The sequence below is a fragment of the Octodon degus genome, unplaced genomic scaffold, assembly GCF_000260255.1.
Source record: "Octodon degus isolate 3935 unplaced genomic scaffold, OctDeg1.0 scaffold00013, whole genome shotgun sequence".
Lineage (NCBI taxonomy): Eukaryota > Metazoa > Chordata > Mammalia > Rodentia > Octodontidae > Octodon > Octodon degus.
Genome location: NW_004524589.1, coordinates 20,414,770 through 20,438,721, shown reverse-complemented (window position 1 = coordinate 20,438,721; position 23,952 = coordinate 20,414,770). Strand labels below are relative to the sequence as shown.

At 36.4% G+C, this 23,952-nt stretch overlaps 1 protein-coding gene and 1 pseudogene across 1 annotated transcript in view; one reads left to right on the top strand and one right to left on the bottom strand.

Annotated features, from left to right (window-relative positions):
• Mycbp2 (MYC binding protein 2, E3 ubiquitin protein ligase) overlaps positions 1-23,952 on the bottom strand; it is a 328,854-nt gene that overhangs the window by 261,773 nt on the left and 43,129 nt on the right. The window contains 2 exon segments of the mRNA XM_023709607.1: positions 1,757-1,972; positions 14,637-14,712. Of these exon segments, the coding sequence (XP_023565375.1) occupies positions 1,757-1,972; positions 14,637-14,712 (292 nt within the window).
• LOC105741470 lies at positions 3,549-5,512 on the top strand (annotated as a pseudogene).

Below are 23,952 nucleotides of genomic sequence, written 5' to 3'. Positions count from 1 at the left end.
CCGGCGCAGGGTAGCAGGAAGCTCTCCACACACTCACAGGACCTGGGCTAGGATTGGGTCTGGGGGTTCCAGGAACTCGGCAGAAATTCCTACTCAGCGGGAGGGGTGGGGACGTAAGGTGGAGTGGTGGGGGGAGGCCCGAGGGGGAGGGAGAGGGTCCGGTCCACACTGCACCTGGGCTGGGACTAATTTTGACACTTTGAACCCAAGTAATTTGGCTTCAAAACTCATATTCTTAACCACTACACCCTAATTCAAGGTCACTGAGTTCATGACAGAACACTGACTATTAGCAACTTGGGTTTTAATTTGCTTTGAAAGATCCCCTTTGACACTGCTAACTATGCTGGAAAGGGGCCGGGGAGATAGCTCAGTAGAATAAGCGCTTCCTGGCAAGCGCAAGGGCCTGAGTTTAATCCCTGGTTCTGGAAAAAAAAAAAAAAAAAAAAAAAAATTGCTGGAAAATGTTAAGAATGCCAAACACTTTATTTCTTTAACACCCATTTATCTTGATGGTTTAAAAAGACCTCAGAATTAGTTGTTATTAATTATGCAATATTGGGACTGGGAAGATAGCTCAGCAGCATAAGCACCTGTCTGGCAAGTACAAGGTCATGAGTTTGATTTCTGGTACCCCCCCCCCAAAAAAAATTTCATATTTATGCAATATCTTTTAATCTGTACCACAGTGCATTGTTCAACATCTGCATATCTGTGTAGATTACTTTGGGCTTTTGTTTGCCTTCCCAAAGTTGAACTTAAGCAAATATAGTTAACATATTAACATCAGTGTGATTCACCCACCTAGACTAGTACTCTTACCAAAACACATTACAAAAGTTCTGCAGTCTTACATCCTAACTTTATCTTTTTCTTCCCAACCTCTGCTACTTAAGCATAAGGAGTTATAATTAGAGATTATCTGGAGGTGTTTATAGGGAAAAGATAAACATGTTTGCTTTAGACTAAAAAAAGAGACTGGTATAGCAACTGCAGCTAAAACCATTACTGAAGAAAGGGAAAAAATATCCTGATCTGAGGCAGGAGTTAAGACTATAAAGACGTTCATAAATCTTTTATTCTGGTGAAAACAGAAAGCAAATCATCTTTTGAAAATAAGGTGAGAAAAACCTGACAATACGATTAAAGACAGTGGCACATTTGGGAACAGCTACCATAAAATGTAAGAGAAATCAGATTGGGAACATGGGTTCCATCTCTGCCACTATTTCCAAGAAACAGATGCATGTTTTCAAGGTATAGTGTTAAGGTATCTGTTTCATTAAAAGGCAATATATGAATCATTTAGAATCGAGGAGGCATTTAAAAATGCCTACATGTAGAAAAATGCAATATGCATGATTCACCTATACGTACCATTTTAAACTATGCTTACATTTTCACCTATTCATTTGTTACCCACCACACCTACATTGAAGAAAACATATACCAAGACTTAAAAAGAACAGAGTAGTTTGAGACGAGCTTGTTCTACTATAATATATGTTTTTATAACAATTACCTTATATACTTCTGTTAATAAGGAATGCTATCCAAATGATATAGGATTGGATTTAATTTTCTTCTTAGGCAAGGGGAACCAGAATACTGGCTTCATAAGCCTTGTTTATTTTTAATGAACAATTTTACAAAAAGGATGCTATTTCAGGAGTACACATATACTGTATGTACTATAGCCAAACTAATCCTAAATAAGATTTAGGATTATGCATCTAAATAAGATTTAGTAGCTTACCTTTGGAAGTTTGATGGGGGGCTCTTTGGATTCCTCTTCTTCATCACTATCTGATTCACCACTCTGCACAGAATTCTTAGATGCAGCTGCCAGTGATGTTTCCTTTTTCTGCCATTCCAGAACGCAATGGCGTACATTACAGTAAATATTGAAAGCAGAAGGATTGCTATGTAGTTTGATATCTGGTATGATTATTGTATTCTCCAAGTTTTCAGACTAAAATATAAGAAAATATTTCAATTTCACATATTTTTCCATCGCCAACAGTTTCATTTAAAAAAATTGATGCCACTTAACAAAGAGTATGTGTGTTGACTCAATTTTCATTAACACATCCTTTCTACTACCCTTCACTATTTTTAAGTAATACTGTATTTCCAACTTGACAAGAGCTGAAAAGGGTCAGTTAAAATATTCGACAGAAATACTCTTTCATCCCCATGATAGGAATAGAGTCAACCAAGCTTTACTGCTGAAGGATGGTTTTTTAAAGTATTATTTTAATGCCTTTTTAGGGAACACTAGACATGGTGTGAAGTTCAATAACTGTTGCGGTTTATATCTAGACATCTCAAAGTCTCATGTGACTATAAGGCAGGGCTTCAGGAAGGTGACTGGATTACAGGAGTTAATAGGTAACTGTACTTCTTAAAGGTAGGGCCTGATCAGAAGAGGCAGGCCACTGGGAACATGACCTGGAAGGACACATTTTCTTCCCTACCTCCTCTCTTCATTCTGTTTCTAAGCTACTATGATATGAGTAACTTTCCTCTACCAAGATCCTTCCATAACACCTCCCTGCCTTGAAGCCAGTGATTATGAGCTAAAAACATAAGCCAAAATAAATCCCTCTTCCTTTAGGTTGTGTCAGGTATTATGCCCCAATAATAAGAAAGTGACTAAGAAAATAACCTAGAAAGCCTGAATTATATTTTGAATTATTCTTAAAGTATATAGAAATTTACATGGAGATTCACATTAAGAAAAAAAACAGAATTTCTATCATCTCATCTAATATCATTCTCTTCAAATAACAGTAATTCCAAGAAGGCTGTAAGTATGAACATTGGCAATAGCTCTGAATAAAGACTAAAAATCAAATCTTTGATAATTAGTTAAAATTAAGTTATTTTTATTTTGTGCCAGCATTTCACTCATAAGATAACAACTACTATAAATATAAAGCACCATTATAATGTACTTACAAATCCTTACAAATGCAAGTTCTAACAGACTAAGAACCTATGATAAATGATACCTCAAGTACCAAAAACACCTGGTTCAGAATTCCAGCCTCCCTGCCTAGGCAGGCACAGCAGCTGGGTTTTGATCCCCAGCTTGCCATGCCTGCCCTGCACCTGAGCATGCTGAGAAGGGGACTGAGACTGGGTGTGGTGGCGCCCACCTGTAATCCCAGCGCTTGGGAGGCTGAAAACAAGAAGATCACTATGAGTCCAATCTGTGTAGTGAGACCCTGTAGCTCCTACACTAAAATACATTTAAAAAAAAAAAAAAAAATTCCATCCTCCTATAAAAAGATGGAGGTGGGAAGGAATAACTGATTAAAAATGTTTTAATTGGCATATTTGTCACATATTAAAAACAATCAAAAGTTAGCAACCCAAATCTAACAATATGAGTGAACATCATAACCAACTGGTATTTAACCATGGAACAAGGCTGACACAACAATGCAAAAGCATCAGTGTCTTTCCCCATTCAAACAAGAACAGATTAAAAACCGTAGGATATTTCAAATAAATACAGAAAAAAAGCATTTGACAAAAGCATGATGGAGCGGGGCGAGAGGCGGGCGCGCTGGGGGGCGCAAGGAGGCAGGAGGCACCTCTGCGGGAGCCTGGCTGGGCCGGGCTACGGGAGCGGCTCCTCCAGCTCTCTGGCTTGCATTCGGAGCCGCGGCAGCGGCGGCGGTGCGGGCGGCGTGCGCACGTTAGATGCGGCCGCAGGCAGCCAGGACTGGAGGAACGACCCCCGCGGTGGCGGCCAAGGCGGCGCGGCCTCCTCGGTGCCCGGCGCGCGGTGCCTGAGGGCAGCCGCTGGCCACGCCGCTCCCATAAACACTTGTTTAGGACTCGTTCGCCTCGCTGAGGCCCGCGGCGGCCGGGCATGGAGCCCCGTCTGATCCCGAAGACAACGCGGTGCAGAGACTCTGCGAGGAGCCGGCAGAGGTGGTCACTAACTGCCAAGAGAAAATCCAGCATTGGAAGAAGGTGGATGATGACTACAATGCTCTTCAAGAAAGACTTAGTACCTTGTCCCATAAGCTCTCTTAAAATACTATGGTACCATTTGGCCCCTTAGCCTTCATGCCAGGAAAACTTGTCCATACCAATGAAGTGACTGTTTTACGTGGGGACAGCTGGCTTGCAAAGTGCTCCGAAAAGCAAGGTGTAGGTTTAGGTGAGCACCGGAAAGAACATGCAAGAAAAAAAATAGATGACTTTAAAAAAAGTAATGAAAAATTTTGAATCCAGAGTTGAATTCACTGAAGATTTACAGAAAATGAGTGAGGCTGCAGGTGATATTGTTGACATAAGGGAAGAAATTAAAAAGTCACTCTGAATTTAAAGGAAAACAGCAAATTGCTCATAAACCTCATTCTAAACCAAAAACCTCAGATATTTTTGAAGCAGATTTTGCTAATAATGATCCAGGATTTTCTTGCTAATGCAAAACTGTGGGCTCGACTTGTGGAACTAGAGAGACAAGAGGAATTACTGGGTGAACTTTACAGTAATCCTGACACTGTGATTACAAATGGAGAAGAGACAACCTCTTCTGAAGAGGAGAAGGAAGATGAGAACACAAATATGACTGTGATGCAGCAAATAACAGCCCTCCTTACTCCTAGCAGTTGACCTAAGTGTGTTGCAAGTTCAAAACTACTCAGTGGTCAGGTGAATGGTAAATTGAACTGTTCAGTGAATGGCTCAGATGCTTATCACAGTAATGAAGAAGAAAAGGAAGAAGAAGATGATGGTGGTGATGGTAGTGATTATGACAATGACCATCATGTTTCAGGGACTGGAGATAATTCTGTACCAACAATATACTTTTCTCATACCGTTGAACCTAAGAGGGTTCAAATAAATACTGGAAAAAATACAACTTTAAAATTCAGCGAAAAGATAGAAGCCAAACCTAAATGAAAGAATAGCTCTGGAAGTGGTCATTCTGCCCACAAGTTGCCTACAATCAGAACTCCTGCTGACATATACAGAGTTTTTGTTGATGTTGTGAATGGAGAGTATGTCCCTCATAAATCAATTCTCAAGTCTCGAAGCAGAGAGAACAGAGTTTGTAGTGATACCAGTGAGAGCAGTATGCTGAATTTGATGAAAGGCGGGGAGTTTTGAGGAGTATTAGCTGTGAAGAAGCCACTTGCAGTGATATCAGTGAGAGCATTTTGGAAGAAGAACCACAAGAAAATGATCAAAGGAAATCTTGGCCCTCATTGGGAGCACCTGAGGCTTTTTCTGGAACTGTAATAGAAAAAGAATTTTTATCAGCTCCTTAACACCACACCCAGCCACTGCTCACCCTGCACTACCCACCATTCCAGAAAGAAAAGAAATTTTGTCAGAAACATCAGAGGAAACTGCAAAAATGGTTTCAAGGTTCAAAGCTGCCAGATTGCAACAAAAAAAGCTAGGAAATGGGAGTTTACATCCTAAGACCTATTTGTACATTCTTAGAATATACACAGCAAAGTATGTTACATGTAGTTTGAACTAAGGCATTCCAAGTTAGTTTCGCAGCAACTTTTTTTTACCCTTATCAGTGAATCATACTAAAATTCAAAGTAAATGTTTGAGTACTTTAATATTCTGCTTGTTTGTTAATTTTCTCAATACTGTCTAAATTGGTCTTACGATGCAGTGGTAGCATTTCAAATTATTTTTCAAAGAATACTGTGCATACGCATTGTTTCTGTGTTCAAACTAAATACAGGCAGTTTTGTACCAGCTGTGATATTGTGCATACCATATGGGCCGTTTTAAAGAAAATTTTAAAATTTCAGTGGATTCAACAATTATATTACTCACTTTCACATTTTAAAGGCACTTTAAAAAAAAAAATCTTCTTCCCCTATAGGTTTTGCAACTCCCCTTTGGATGTAATACTGTAATCTTTAAGGCAGAAAGCTACATGAATCCTATGGAAAAGTCTCTTGGATTGGAAGAGTACTTTGTAGACACATTTTTTTAAGTAAAACCTTTATGAAACTTGGCCTCTAAAAAAAAATGATGCTAATTCATGATAAAAAAAATCTGGGCAAATTCAGATGAATTTCCTCAACTAGATATCGTTTTTTATTAATGAAATATCTGTACCTCATATAACAATAGATTTAATGCCTCTCTCCTAAGATGGCAAGCAAGGCAAATATTGCTACTTCCATTAACTCAATTCTACATGACATTAGATATCATATCTAACAGTATATCAAGGTGAAAAAAAAAGAGGAAAAATGGCATCATAAGTAAGAAAATAACTTCAAAAAATGTATTTATGTCTTTAAAGGTTAGACACTATTAAAGAATCTACAACAACAATCTACTAGAAATAAAAGGCTCAATAAGCAAAGATATAGACATAAGATCTTCATACTAACAGTTAAGTCATATATCCATATGTTAAGAATGAACTAAAAAGAATCATTTAAAAAATAATAGCATTAAAGTCACAGAAAGTGACTTTAAATATTTACAAACCACACATCTAACAAAAGACCAATATCCAGAACATGAAAAAATTTTCAAAACTCCACAGCAAAAATAAAAAGCCAAAGACATTCTTTAAAAAAAGCAGGCAAAAAAGAACACATGAAGAGTTCAGCATTAGTATCCATTTGAAAAATGCAAATTAAAATGAGATATATTAACACAACTATCAAAATGGAAAACAAGAGAACAATGACAACAAAAACAAAAGCAAAATAAACAGTGACAACCACAAATGCTGCCAAAAATGCAGAGAAACTGGATCATGTATATATGGCAATATGGAAAAAAGTATGGCAATTCTGTATAAAGCTAAGCATATGCTTACAATATAATCCAATAATTGTACTCTTGCACATGTATATCTGAGAAGTAAAAATGTATGTCTATAAAAAAAGCCATATATAAATATTATAATCTTATTGGTAAATAGCCAAATACTAGAAAAATCCAGAATGGGTGAATGGTTAAACAAACTGTGGTACATGTAGACTATGAAATGGTAACATAGCATTACAAGAGAATCAATTATTGATGTATACAACAAATTGAATTACAGTAAAAGAAATATACCAACTTTTAAAAAGTCGATCATAAGAGATTACATATAGTACATTTCCATTTATATTTATTTATTTATTTGTGTGTGTGTGTGTGTGTGTGTGTGTGTGGCCAGCTCAGCCCACCAGGGGGCGGGGCTGGCTGGCATGTGGTGCCGGGGGATCGAACCGCGGTCCCTGTGCTTTGCCAAGCTTGTTCCAAGTAGGTGCTTTAGACCACTGAGCCATCTCACCAGCCCCTACATTTCCATTTAGTTAGCATTTTTGAACATGTAAAATTTCAGAGATGGAGAATAGACGGGAGCTGTGTAAGACTAAGGGATAGTGGAAGGAGACAGATGTGGATATAAAGAATCGTGATAAAGATGTAGCAAAATGCATCTTTATGATGCAACTATTTTATATATCTTGACTGTACTAATGGCCATATATGTAGTAAAATTAGAACTAAGATCACACAAACACACATATAAATTATACATAAAAAATGGCGAAATCTGAGTAAGACAGTAAGTTGTACTAATATTGACTTCCTGGTCATGATACTGCATATTACAGCTATACAAGATGTTATCATGGATGATGAAAGGTGTACAGGGTATCTGTGAAGTACCTGGTACAACTGCATGATCACCATAGTCATCATGAAATAATTTTTTATTTTTCTTTTGGTGGTACCAGGGATCAAACTCAGGACCTTGCACTTGCCATGCAGGCACTTACACCACTGAGCTATATCCCCAGCCCCCTTGAAATAATTTTTTAAATACCAATTTACACTGGGCCTGCCATGCCAGCTCTGCCCCCAGGGTGCACTGAGAAGGCAACTGAGACTGGGCATGGTGGTGCACATCTTTAATCCCAGTTGTTGGGAGGCTGTAAACAGGCAGATCACTAGAGTCCGATCTAGTAATGAGACCCTGAACACCCTGTAGACCCATCCCTAAAATGCAAAAAAAAAAAAAAAAAAAAAATCAACTGAATTTATAATAATATAAAAATGCAAAATAATCATGATAAATTTAATGCACCATTCTGCATAGCTTACACACTGGAAACTTAAAAATAAGCAGCCATAAAGAAGACCTAAAAAATAAACAGATACACCATGTTCATGCATATTCATGGACTGGAAGATTAAATAACTTTTTTTGTGTGTGTGCACTGGGAGCCTAACTTAGGATCTTGTACTTGCCAGGCAGGTGCTGCCCCACTGAACTACATCCCTGGCAATAATATTAAAATTACAATTTCCTCCAAGCCTTTTTCAATGTAATCCCAATAAGGTGGAGATTTTTCTAAATAAAAACTGACAAGGTCATCTTATGATCTATATAGAAATATAAAGTACCTAAAGTAGCTGTATTAGTCTGCCCCGATTGTTATAAAAGTACCTGAGATAATCAATTTCTGAACACAAAAGGTTTATTTCAGGCCTACAGTTTGGGAGGTTCTGGTTCATGATCAACTGGCCCAGGCTTCTGGACCTGTGGTGAGCAGATCCAGCCCAGCCCAGGCCTGGCGAGTGTGTGGGAGAGCTTGTGGCTACCCTGTGCCCAAAGGGCCTGTCCAGTCCAAACCCAGGTATGCAGTGTGAGTGAAACCCTCTTCCATGCCCTAGGGACCCCCCAACCCTCCACAGCCCCCCACACCCGCCGAGTGAGTGGACCTGTGGTGAGGTAGTGCAACAGGAGAGTATGTAGCACAATAAAAGCTCTCACCATGTAGCACAATAAAAGCTCTCACCCCACCATCAGGAAGCAGTACTACAATCCCCTAAAGGCATATTACTTGTGAACTTCGCAGTATAACCCCACCTGCAAATGATTCTACCACTTCTCAACAGCACCACCTTGGGGACCAAGCCTTTACTACATACATTTTGGGAGGACATTTAACACCCACATTATAGAAGTAGCTAAAGAAATTTTAGAAAAATAGATCAAAGTTAGAAGACATACTACCTGATCTCAACAATTACTATAGAAACCAAATAGTATGGTATTGGCATAAAGACAGACACATAGATCAACTAAACAAAACTGAGTTCAAAAACAGACTCAAACAAATATGGCCAAATAATTATTTATAAAGATGTTAAGGTAATTCAATGGAAAAAACAAAACTTTTTAAATGAAATGTGGTAGATCAGTTAATGCCAATGTGGGAAAAAATTAGTATCAACACTCAGAGCCAAAATTAACTTGAAATGAACCATAAAACTAAACAAAGATAAAATTACAGAATCTCTAAAACTCTACAGAAGATAGTCTTTGCAACCTTAGGATAGACAATGATTTCCTAGGGCATAAAATATATGAAAAATTTAAGAAAAAAAATGAAAAATTTTGTATTTAAAGCACTATAAACAAAAAACATATACAAAAAAAAACACACACACACACACACACACAAAAAGAAAAAACACACCACAAAAGAGAATTTCTTTGAACATATGTATCTGATTTATATTTAGAATATATAAGGAATTCTGACAATTACACAATAAGATGATTATAAAAAAAGGAGGCAAAGCCAGGTTCCATATACCTGTAATCTCAGCATGCTGGGAGCCTGAGATAGAAGGATTGCAACTTGGAGCCCAAGTAGGCCACCTGATCACAGTACAAAGGCCCTGGGTTCAACACCCCCAGTACCACACACACACACACACACACACACACACACACGAAGCAAGATCTGAACAGATATAGATATTTCACAATAAAAAGAATGGCCAAAGACATCTGTAGATATTCATGCTTTCAGTCTTTATAAGAAAAAAAAAAAAAGCTAAAACTACAGTGAAAAACTTCTAACTAATTACAGTGACTAAAACTTAAAACGCTAATACCATGTATTTGCAACAATATGAAGCAGCTGGTTTTAGTATATGGAACTATAAAATAATCTTTTGGGAAAAGTTTTTCAGTTTCTTAAAAACAAAGCACAGTTCACCATGCCACCTACGAAGACAGGGCTAACACTGTAGGTAAGTAAGATTCCTTACTCTTTGTATTTTTCTAAGGAAACTACAATTGCCTCTCAGCCAAGCCTTAGAGTTTCCTTTATGATAATGATTAGCAATTTTGTTACAAACATGTGAAGCAATGAACCGTGGCTCCTGGCTTGGGAGAGTGCTTTGCACAAACACCAGGACTGATGATATATACCCGAGTTTCACTTGCCATGGCTGGATCTTTAGCAAAAAATGTCTGTGTGACCAGGCCTACAAAAAGTCACAGTCTCTAAGACTTAACCAGGTAGAAATATTCCATCTGCCACACTTTCCCTATAGTTTCCTGTCAGAGAGAAAGAATACTCAGCATACTCAGACAAGGAAAAACTAGCAAGTTGGTTAAAACTCCTTGGACGCCACTAATACCTATCTTTTTCCTGCTGCTTACTTTTTGTCATCCTTTGCTGTCACAAATCTTGGCCACAAGTATAAAATGCTTTTGAGTCTTATGAGTTCTTTCGGGAAAATCCCTAAAGGAAAAATCACTTACATACTCTGTTTCTACGTATTCACCCAAGAAAAATGCAAATACATATTCACACTAAGACTAGTACATGAGGCTTCATAGCAGCTTTATTTGCAATGATCAAGAACTGGAAACATGACCAAAATGTCCACCAGTAAGTCAATAGGTCAAGAAATTGTGCTACATCCACACAATGAGATACTAGTCATAATAAAAAAGAAATGAAATCTGGATATATAAAACAGTGTGAACAAAAGCCACTATGTTGAGGGAAAAGCCAGGTACAAAAGAGAACACACATTATATAAACAAATTTACATTACATTATAGAAAATAAGAACTAATTTACAGTGACAGAAAAAGAATCAGTGGCTTTGTTGACTCAAGACTGTAGAAAAAAGAGAAAAACTTCGCATATGAAAAATGTTGTTCTCATGTTCTGTATCTTGATTTTATTAGTAGTTTCATACATACATAGTATTTTTTGGAAAGTTATTAAATTTCACACTTTAAATACTGCATCTGTCTCAGTACTGTACTGTTAAGAAACCTAAGATAGATACATATGATATCAGGATGATGAGGGAGTTTTCTGCATAACAGATTTGATTTGTAAGAAAAGTGATGTCATACATAATAAAGTGAAGTCATAAGTAAATGATAGGACTTAGCAGAGGTGTAAGAAAATGGTAAACATCTGAAACAGTGAAAAAATAGAAGTATCTGACAAAAATAAAAGACTGGCTATGAAAATTACAGTTAAGATTGATCATTAATGTTTATTATTATCAATTTACTCTTGTTCAACTCCCTTCAAGGTGCATGCATGGGAAGAGAAAACAATTGATTTACATAAAACTCAGTTTTGCTAAATACAACAAATATACAACACAAGTATTATAGAGAGAATAATGGCCTCCAAAAGTATCTACACCCTACTTTCCAGACACCACGAGTATGAAATCTCACATGGCAAAAGGGATTCTTGCAGATGTTACAAGTTAAAGATTCTGCAAGAAGGAGATTATACTGGATTAACTGGGTGGGCCCAATGTATTCATAAATGTGCTTATAAATCAAAGATAAGAACAGGATAGTTAGAGGAGACAGAACATAAGAGAACCGTCACAGAGATACAACATAAAAAATTCAGCATACCACTGTGACTCTGATAAAGAAAAGGACCACAATCTATAGAATGCAGGCAGTCTCTGGCAAATGGAAAGGCAAGGGATGCCATCTCTAAAGCCTCTAGAAGGAATACAGGCTTGTTGATATCTTGATATTAGCCCAAAAAGATTCAGTTTGACCTCAGACTTCTAGATAACTTGTGTTATTTTTAAGCCACCTAGTTTGTTTATCTCAGCAGCTAGGGAACCAGTATGTTAAGAATTAAAATAAAAACATCATGATATCTAAACCAGATGAGAAATTATATAAAGTAACTCATTGATGATTGAAGAGAAAAAGTGAAATGTCAACAGAAAGATATAAAATACAGCTAAATATGGCACTTTTCTAAATTAAAAAAGGGAGATTGAAAACAGTAATAGGAGGAAGGGACACTATTTTGCAATAGTGTAAGCTCACTGTTAGCAGGAAATGCTTCTGATTCATCATGGTATCCCAAACCCCAAGCAAAATGCCTGCACACAGTAGGTAGGCATCTACTGTTCAGAGAATAAAGAAATAAATTTATATCACTCTTATCACAAGCTGCCCCTAGAAAGAAGATATAAACACAGATGGCAAGAAAAACATGAGGTTACTAGGAGCACAAAGCCAGTCAGAGATGAACTAACGGGGTACAAAAGACTTTGACTTTTCATCTCTTCCTGGATGTCACATGCTATTTCAAGAAAATAAAACCTTCAAAGAACTTCAAAAGATGTCAAAGATTTCTATACTTTGACTTTGCACACAGTACCAAAAATGAGAAGGGGTAGAGGTTGGAGAGCTGAATGACTATGCATTTGCTTGAAGTGTTTATATATGAAGAGAGCTCTCTATCTACCTCCCTTTTCTATTCTAAAAGCAGAAGTAAAGAGAGGTCCCACAGTGAACACCTATTACTTATCTGCCCATTTAACAACACCATCCTTGAGGTAAACACCTCCCCTACTCCCCATTCCCTATGGCCTGCTCACCACTGCTAGTCACAGGCTTTCAAATACAACTCAATCTAGCCAAAGCAGTCCATCACCCTGGCCAAAGTGAATGACACAATTCAATAAAAAAAATCCTACCCATGCCAGGCATGTTCATGCACACCTGCAACTCCAGAACTCCAGGAGGGTGACAAAGGAGAATTACAACTTCAAGCCCAGCTCAGGCAAATTAGAGATGTGGTGAAACTCTTCTCAAAATAAAAGGAAAGGGGCAGGGACATTTTAAGGCCCTAGGTCTGTGAAGAACCTGGGTCCCATCCTTGCTACGGGAAAAAAGAAAAAATTACATCAAAGATTTTTTACTAGAGCTAGTAGAAGAGATTGCCTCTTTCTCAAAGAAAACAAAGTGGGAGTTGAAAGTAGCTTCAGTCCTCAGCCATAGGCAACAAACCCACATTCAGAGGAAAGCAGAGGCAAGATATAGAGACAATGATTTAATGACATCTAATCCCTGTATTTAGTTGCTTCAAAACAGAGCTAAAAATAAGTTCCATCCCTCAACTCTTCTATTTCATTTTATTTTTTATTTGGTACAATAAAGTAGATTTTACTCAGTTTACAACAGCAAAAACACTAATTCAAAAGGCCAGTAAATATTTATCTTTAGGGCTTGGGCGAATGCTCCTGGCAGGCGCAAGGACCTGGGTTTGATTCCCAGCAGTGCTTGCCCTACCAGCCTACACACCGTGCGGCCACCAGAACTGGGTGTGGTGGCACATGCCTGTAATCCCAGTGCTCGACAGGCTGAAATGGGAGGATCACTATGAGTCTGAGCTGCATAGTGAGAACCTGTATCAAATAAACAAATCTTAAAAAAATATATTTGCTTCTAAAACTTAAACATGTTATACAGACCCAGTTAAACTGCCGTTTCTCTAAGCCAAAGTGGGGCTGTTCAGAGACCACAATTACAAGTCTTCTTTTCCTCCTGTTTAGTTTCTTACTCAGCACTGCTGTTCAACTGAAAAGACTTTTACATAGTATCACTGAAAATGTTTTTAAAAAAGAAGACGGACTTTTTAGACAACACTTCTGCATTACGTAAAAAGAGATTCTTGATCTCTGAGGTCCTCTCTAATTCAAACATCCCATATTTGCTTTTCTTTTGACAGCCATAAACAAAAGAAGCTCACAACAAGAGACACCGAGTCACCTTAATTCACATCAAGAAAAGCATATAATGACCCTAAACATAAATCCCAACTGATTAGCCAATTTTATTGTTTATATTACAATGGTGCCAGAGTGAAAAAAGGAGCGATAGATATGTTCCCTCAAAGGAATGATGAAAGACTAAAAATAAGTAAACAAATAATATTCAACCCCCAAATATTAATTTGGCTACTGGTCAAGAAACAAACTAAAGATGAAATTAAAGGCAAAACCAAATAATTAGAGACATTTACAAAACTACTTCAACACACAGAAATGGAACAGTTTTACACTTTATATCTAGTTGCCCCACCAAAGCCTCATACATCCTAAGAAGAGGTTCTGGGAAGTGGCTGAATCATGACAGCATGATAATCATTAGTGGATGCATCAGCTAATGAATTTATAGCTGACTTACTCTTGAGGTGGGCTCTGGTCAGAAGAGGTAGGTCACCAGGAACACAGCTTAGAAGGGTTATCTCCTCTATACCCTTTGCCCTCTCTCTCAGCCTCCTGCCCCCATGCTGTGAGGAATTTCTCCTCTGCCACGCTGCACTGCCTTGGAGCCCGCTGACGATAGACTGAAACTGTCACAAACTGTGAGCCAAATAAACCTTGCCTCCTTACGCTTATGAGTGTTAGGTATTAGGTTTTACCTACAAGAAAGTAACTAAAGCATTTGGTTTGCTAGTTGTACTCACATCTTGTAAATTTTGGCATTTTATACAAATTACTGTACAAAAATTCTTATAAATTGCCATCAGCTTTACCTTGCTTCTTGTCTTCACTTTTGATTTGCTCTTCTGTTTTCTTTTCAACTTCTTCTTATTTAAAGTTTTCTTATTCCTAAAAATTTTTAAAGTGGAAAAAATAATTATGAATGTTCATATTAGAATATATAAAACTATTAAAATAGGAGATACTTGACTATAACTTATAAACCTAATAAAATATACTCTGCATATAAGATTATATAAAGTAGCTATGAGAGGGTAACAATATTATATATCTAGGAAACATATAATAATTATAAAAATTTGCTGCAAAAACTTGTATAAAAATAGAAACAAAAGGTATTAAATGAAGTTTTCTTAAACTTTAGTCAATAGTAAAGACTAGTAATAAAGATCAGCTATGTCCATTTTGCACAAAAAAAAACTAAAGAAATGCTCTTTGCTCTAATAAAGACTAAGTGCAGAAAGACTTAAGAGTCACTTTTTCCTAAATTACTATAGGGAAAATTGTAAAGACATACACTTTGCATGTTCAAAACTAGTTTTCATTATGTCATGGCCCCCTTTTTAAGAAAAAAGAAGTTCCTAAATGACTTTAAGATTAAAAAATGAATACAAGCTATAACAGAGGAAGTGAGAGGCAAAGTAAACATTTTTATTTAATATTTTTATGTTCACCATGCTAGCATGTAGATTACCACTAGGGAGTTAAGATACAAAATGAGGGGACGGGGAGATGGCTCAGTAGAATAAGTGCTTCCCTGGCAAGCACAAGGGCCTGAGTTCAATCCCCGGTTCAGAAAAAAAAAAAAAAAAAAGATACAAAATGAAAAGAACGGTTCTTGCCCAGGAAGAGATAAAAGACTTGAACAGCCGTTTAATGACCTAGCAAGAGAATGGTACTGCTACAATAAAGACAAAAGGGGAAGAGAAAATGAAAGAACAAGATAATGATGGTGGTTGTGATGATGATTCTAGATTCTAATGTGGTCACGTCCTAAAGACCCAGTAACTAATTTGGTAGAAGTAATGACAAAAGAAAATTTAAGCCTCATCACCTGGAGGTAGGGATGCCACATTCCCAAAAGGAAGTCATGTAGAAGTGTTAATTTGTTTTAATGAAAAACCAGGTTCTATTCTGGTGAGTCTAAGATACTAAATTTCAGTAAGATAGACATAAGCAATGAGAACATGAAAACCTTTTCTTGATACCTACTAGGTTTCATTCCTCAAATTGAAACAGTCACGAAATCTTGTCAGCTGTGTCTCATAATAAATAGTTCCTGATTCTATCTGCGCATCAATACTGCAGCTGAACTAATCAGTTACTATCACTTCTTGTCTGGACCATTCTCATATCAAAGCTTCGTAACTCATTTTTCCACATTCACATTTACACCCCTTCAATCCATTCTTCACAAAGGAACTCAGGACACTTTTTAAAAGAACAAATTTAACTGTGTTACTTCCCCACTTAGAGCTCAGAATCTTCTCAATTAAAATCCAAAAGCATTGATGGCTTAAAAGATATTCTTATAATACCCAACTTCTGCCAACCTCTCATCCTTCACTGTGCATTCCACTGACTATGCAAAGCGATTGAGTACCTTGGGACTTTCATAAAACCTTCCCCTGTGCCTGAAATTCTCTCCTTATTTCCTGTTATCCACTATTCACCTTTGAAGTTCCAGTGTCACTTTAAGTTCCTATTTCCACAGACTGGGTAAATATCCCTAATATAAACTATAAATTCTCAATTCCTCTCTCTCTCTCTCTCTCTCTCTCTCTCTCTCTCTCTGTCTGTCTCCCTCCCTCATTCCCTCACTCCCTGTGGTGGGATTATAGGTGTGTGCTACCCTGCCCAGTTTGGAGCCAGCACAGAGCACCTGGAGTTCTGGGGCAGCATGGATACAGTACTGGGGATCGAACCCAGGTCCTTGCACTTGCCAGGCAGGTGCTTAGAGTGCCGAGTTATCTCCCCAGCCCATCTTTTCTTTTTATTGGTATGTTTTTGTAGTACACAATGATTACATTACCATCTCAATTTTAAAATCAATTTATCTTATACTTTTATTTCATAATTTTTTGTCTAATTTTTTCTTATGACTTATAATTGTGATTGTGGGCTTAGTGTCTCATTCCCTAACCAAGCTACAAGCACCAAAAGAACTGAGGCCACTCTTCATCTTAGTCACTATTCTATCCTCTCTGTGTAGAAAACTGCCTGCAGCATCAAACTTCATAGTATTTTGAGAAAAAGGGAAAAAAGAAGGGAGACAAACTGTGGAATTCTGGAAGTATAATTACATTCCTTACTCACACAGTAGAATAAGCAGGGACCAATAAAAGATGTAGAAATACACACCAAAGAACTTAAAGGGTATTTAGTGACTAATGTGTTAAAGAGTTATCGAAGGCATTATTTTATGTAGGTGTAAAAAGGAAGCAATGGCAACTACAATTACAGATGAGATTTCCCCCAGGAAAGTATATAACAAAAGAGAGAAAGACTGACAGTGTTGAATGTAAACATGAATATTTAACACATAATATTATACAACATATAATATATAATCTGCTATAACAATTCTAACAAATCTCAATCTACTGATTTTAACACTGGAAAAAGAAATGTTATTTGTTAGCAACATTCCACTATATGATTATATTTGAGAACTAATGAAATTTTCATTATAGGTAAGGTAAGTAGAAAATAAAAATCTAGAAACAAATTTTATACACTAACAATTCACTTTGGAATTGCTGATAATTTAGGACTTTAGACCCTACATCAAGAGAAGCTTAATGAAGATTATTTGAAATTGATTCTATAAGACTTTTGAAAGAAGAACTTCATACCCACTACATTTGAAAGGATTATGTTAAAAATTGAAGATTAAAAAGCTACTGAAAATACCTAATTTTTATCTTAAACTATTGACTTAAAAATTCTAGGCTGAGTGTGGTATAATCCTAGCGTCCAAGAGGCTGAGGCAGAATGATCACCATGAATTGAAGGAAAGCCTGGGCTAAGTGAGTTCAAGGCTCAACAGAGCAAAACAGAACATGTTAAAAAAATGAAATGTTCTTAACAGCTACCTTATTTAAGGAAAATCAAATAATTCTGCAATGTAAGAACAAATGAATTTTGTAAGTTGTTCAGAAATAACGGATTAGTTTCTTTATTAGCTTAAGTCTGTTTTTTAACAAAACAAAAATTAATTATGATATAAAAGTCTCACTAATATGTTTGCTTATCAGAGAAGAAGAGATAATCATTCAGGTTCCTTCTAACTCTAAAATGCTAATAGACCTATATACCCCCAAATCACAGAACTTATAGAATAAAATGTTTTCAGTCCTTTACTTAATTTACTGAGTGATGAAAACTAAACACTTCCTGAGTTTATAGTTCAAATCAGGAATAACCATATTTTTTTCTTAAAGGTCCAGAAAGTAAACCTGTTATACATTATGTGCATAGGATATCTGAGATAATTATTCAACCATCACAGCATGAAATCAGATACGGAAAGTACATAAAATATAAAACTCCTGGCTTCTACTTTCCTAAAGCAAGATACTGAATAAATACAAGCCTCTCAGCAAAAATTAGACTAACATAAGAAAACAGTAGAAATGAGGCTAGATGAACTAAAGATCCAGAGATACAGGAATATTCCCAGGTAAGCTGAGACCCCTGATATTTTCTTCCATGAGGGCATTTGCATAGTTTGGGTCGGAGTTAGGATTCAGCTTGTTTTAGACAGAGTTACTAGCGCTGCTTCAGATGTTCACCTAATACTGGAATGACACACTAGAATCTAGAAAAGACCCAAATACATGGCCAAGTAGTACATCTTCTTCAGACATGAAGCCCTGAAGAACGGAAACCTGGACCAAATGAGAAGAAGAAATACACCACTGTCTAGCATTTACAAGACACAATCCCAGCAGAGATGGTAGTCTACTTAATCTCTGATTGGTCTGAGATAATCAACACCTCATGTAGTCAATCTAACAGAGCAAAGAATAAATCATTCCAAAGAAAACAGTATCTTCTGAAAGAAAATAGCTTTTTACACTCAATATTAGTTTAATTTGGGGGCACAACATAAACACCATGAGAAAAAAGCCAAAGAAGCCAAATAATGTGGCAGGCAATCAAGAAAAAACCCAGAGAATTAATCTAACAAAGGAAGTAAAAGATCTATTCAATGAAAATTACAATACACTGAAAAAAAAGAGACTGGAGAGGATTTTAGAACATGGAAAGATATTCCTTGCTGCCGGATAGGAAGAACCAACATTGTGAAAATAGCCATACTCCCAAAAATTGTTACACAGATTTAATGTAATCCCTATCAAAACATCATCAACATACCTTACAGATTTACAGAAAATACTTCTAAAATGTATTTGGAACCAGAAAAGACCTAGAAAAGCCAAGGCAATCCTGGACAACAATGGCAAGGCAGGAGGCATTATAATCACTGACTTGAGATTATACTACAAAGCTACTATGATAAAATCATCATGGTACTGGCAAACAAACAAAACAAAACAAAACAAAATTTAAAAAGCAGACCCGAGGATCAATGGAACAAATTAGAAGATGCACATACAACTACAAATACACTTAGCTACCACACCTTTGACAAAGGGGCCAAACAAGTTCACTGAAAGAAAGATAGCTTCTTTAATAAATGGTGCGCGAAAACTGGCTCTGTACATGCTGAAAACTAAAACTATACCCAGGTCTATCACCATGCACTAAACTAAACTCAAAATGGATTAAGGATCTAAACATTAAAACAGAAACACTAAATCTCCTGGAAGAGACGATAGGTAGAAACCTTAAAGATATAGAGGTAGACAAGAGAGTTCATGAACAAAAACCAAACTGCACAGCAAATACTTCAAAGAATCAACAACTGGGATCTCATCTTATTGAGACGTTTCTGCACATCAAAAGAAATCACCAACAAGAGTGAAAAGACAACCCACAAGTTGGGGGAAAAAAAAAAACAAAAAACTTAACAAACAATCACTCAGACAAAAGACTTGTATCTAGAATATATAAAGAACTAAAAAAATTCAGCCTCCAAAAGTCAAAGACCCAATCCAAAAATGGGCATCTGAAATGAAAACACACTTCTCAATGGAAGAAATACAAATGGCAAATAAATACATGAAAAGATGTTCCACATCACTGGTCATTCAAGAAATGCACATTTTGTATCTGTATATTCAAAATAGTTAGGATAGATACACAGCTACTTTCTCTTAATGCAATGAATAGAAAGAGTTGTTCTAATAGTGTTTGTAGATGGGATATCATGTCTGCATCTTGCACTATGAATAACCACTAAGAAGACAATATGCAACGTATTAATTATTGAAAGTGTCCTACTAATTGGTTTTGAAAATGTCTCATTGCTATTTGTTTCTCAATAAAATTATTAAAAACAAAACAAAACAAAGATATGCAAATCAGCGAGGGAAATAGCTCAGTAGAATAAGTGTTTGCCTGGCAAGCACAAGGTCCTGAGTTCAATCCTTGGTACAGCAAAAAACAAACAAACAAAAAATAAATAAACTTGCAATCTTTAGGGCTGGCCAAATAGTTCAGCAGATTAAAGCACCTGCAAGTAGGCGCAGGGGCTGGGGGTTCGATCCCCGTGCCTGTTGTGCTGGCCCCACCCCAAGGGCTGCTGAGACTACAACTGAGACTGGTGGTGGTGCTGTAGGGCTGTAATCCCAGCTCTTGGGAGGCTATAAACAGGCGCATCACTATGAGTCTGATCTAGTAGTGAGACCATGAACATCCTGTAGACCTTTCCCTAAAACACCAAAAAAAATAAATAAATAAATAAATAAAATAAGAAAGAAAGAAAAAAAAAAGAAATGCAAATCAAAACATTGAGATACCATCTCACCCCAGAAAGAATGGCTACCATAAAGAAACCAACTAATAACAAATGCTGAAGAGGCTGTAGGGAAAAAGGAACCCTACTCCACTGCTGGTGGGAAAGCAGACTGGTACCACCACTATGGAAACCAGTGTGGAGACTCCTCTAATCAAAAACTAGGATTAGAGTTCCCATGCAACCCAGCTAGTCCTTCTGGGTATTTTTCCAAAAACACTGAAAACATCACACCAGAGCAGTATGTGTGCACCCATGTCCACAGCAGCACGATTCATCATAGCCAAATCCTAGAAACAACCAAGATGGCCATACCTGCAGAAGGGATAAAAAAGATGTGGTATTTTTATACAATGGAGTACTACTCAGCTATAAAAAAGACAAACTTGAGGCCTTTATAGGTAAATGGATGCAACTAGCATTTATACATATAAGTGAAATAAATCAGACCCATGTGTGTAAATATCATATTGTCTCCCTAGTGTAAGAATCTGAAAGAATAAATAAAATCTGGAAGATATAATAGATATAGTAAAATGGAAAGAAACTGAATATAAGGAATAAATAACAAAGATAAGAGAAAGGAGATAAGATAGAAAAAAAGGGGGAAAATCATGCAAGTATATATACGGGATAGCTGAGATGATTGTATTACTCATTTCCATCAGTTTTTTTTTTTTAAATAGCAGTTAATATTTAAAATCTTGACTTTGATTAAGTCTATATGTTAATATCTGCAATCTGAGCAACTACACTGAGGACAGCAATGTGCAATACAAAACCACAGTTAAGACCTCTCATCTTGTACTTCTAAATATGCACCATTTCTGAAATCCTATCAATTATTATTATACTCTCTGTAAAATAAATTAAAAACTAATAAAGTAAGAAGATCAAGAAAAAATTATTAAGGTTTATTGAAAACAAGTGCTAATGTTCAATTATTTATCCAAATTTGCAAATCTGTACCTGTTAACCTAAACAACAGATTTGAAGATAAAAATATGGAACTACCATTGTTAATCTGCTATTCTTGTTTTGAAAATGTGTACTACCACATGTATTGCTGTATGTTACTCTGTTTCTGTCTTTGCTTTTGCTATTTATTTTTTGTTATTTTTGGTTTTACTCTTTAAAATAAAATTTAAAAAAACAAAAAATTAGGTACACTCACAGATAATCAAATATTAAAGTCAGAAGGAACTTGAAATAGATTCAGAAATGAGTAAAATAGATGAAATGATGTAATTTTCAATATAATCTATTTAAAAAGCAAATATTCTGGAATTGAAAATTACATGGTATCCTTTATCCATAAAGGAACCTCCAATGTATGCCTGAAATCCTGGATAGTACCAAACTCTGTATGTCACTTGAACACAAACACTTTGATACCAGGATAGTCAATCTGATGATCTGATAATCTGATAACAACTATTATGTGATAAACAGGCATGCCATGTATACAGTGTGGCCATGCTAGATGTAGATATGATTCATATCCCAAACAGGATGAAGCTGAATGGCTCAAGGTTTGATCATGCTACTTGCAACAGAATGTGATTTAAAAATTATGAATTGGGCCAGCCAAATAGCTCACCTGATTAAAGCACCTGCAAACAGGTGCAGGGGCCAATGGCTCCGCCCCCAGGGCGAGCTAAGACTGCAATTGAGACTAGGCATGGTGCACGCCTGTAATCCCAGCTCTTGGGAGGCTATAAACAGGTGGATCACTACTAGTCCGATCTAATAGTGAGGCCCTTAAAACCCTTTAGAGCCTTCCCTAAAATATATATTTTTTTAAAAATAAAGAGAGAAATAAAAATGTTTTTAGACCTACAAAAGCTGGCTAAATTTAGTCTGTTAATAGAACATTACTACATAAAATACCACAGGAAGAATCCTCTAATAATTGTTACAAGAAGTGATTGAAAAATATTGAACGTTTAATTTTTGAAATTATTACACTAAAAGATGTACTGTCATTAATTCCCCTTCAAATACTCCCCCTTACTTCAAACACTTATCCCCTTGTTCTCACCACTTTGTAAGGCAGTAATTGTGCTGTTGTGGCTGCCCTGAATTCTTGAACCACGGTCATTTTTTGTTAGTTTTAATAATTTGTTAGTAGTATATATTTTTAGTACATGAATACTGAGTGAAATAAATGAGACATACTAGCTTAAACACCTTATAGTTGCTCTAATTTGTGTAAGGCAAAGTACAAAGAAAACAAAATAAAGGGTAGGCTGATGGAAATAAGGAGAATCTCTTGCAAATGAGAAGAGCTCTAAGAAACTGAGAAAGATGTGGGGAGGAAGATGAAGTAAGTATATTTAAGTACTGCCATGTACAGGTTGCAAATACAATGAATGTAAACATTATAGGTCATAAATATGATCTAAAAATAACAATGAGAATGAAAATGGGGATTAAAAAAGGGAGGGAAGAAAGTGGCTGGGAAGGGTGAGAGGATTAAAAAAAAAGAAGAAAGAAACTGTGTTATGTACATGTAACTATTCCTCAGGGTCATTTTGACTTTAGCAAAGAGCCAGAAGTCACAGGCACCCAGATCTGGTGAATAGGGTGGATAAGGACTCATTATAACATTTTTGCATGCCCATCTTTCTATGAATGGCACTCACCAACAGCATTTGCAGGTTTTTTTAATCACATTTTGTAAAGTCATTCACAAAACAAGGCTCTCAGAATTGCTTCAGAAAGTGGTAAGAATGATAGGATACATATGTTTGAAACAAGAAAGAGTATTTCAAAGTCAATTAATGGCAATATTTTTACTGTACTATTTTTTTCCCATAATTTTATTGAGAGACAAATAGCAATGAGACAGTTTGAAATAAAATTGATACGACAGTTTCAATAATTAACACATTGCATACTCTCTTCCTAGTGGCTATTTGCTGTACAAGATGCAGACATGATATCCTATTTACAAACACTATTACAACAAATTCCTCTATTTATTAAGAGAATGTAACTATATATCTATCCTAACCATTTTGAATACACATATACAAAATGGACATTCATCTGTATCCCCTTTTTGTTTAGTTTCATCATTTGAATATTATAGGTGTGTTAACTCAGTACAATATTCTAAAAGAGTCCAGTAGTCCATCATAGTATTGGGTCTTCCGCTTCACTGGCAATGTCAGAAATTGTTGACCTGAGTCCCCTACAGCTCAACATAACAGCATGGCTTTACTTCCTATACTTTGTTTTTATACTTTTCTGCTGGATGGTAAAGACCATGATAAAGCAAGACCTATGCAACAAGAGTTGTAGCTTTTGGATCTGACAAGGTCAATGAAATCCCCTCAGGATTTATCCTGAGATCCTGTACCTCAGATTGTTGTCCCTTTGTCAGTGTCAGCCATGTGGATGAGTCACGGCCATTGCTTGGC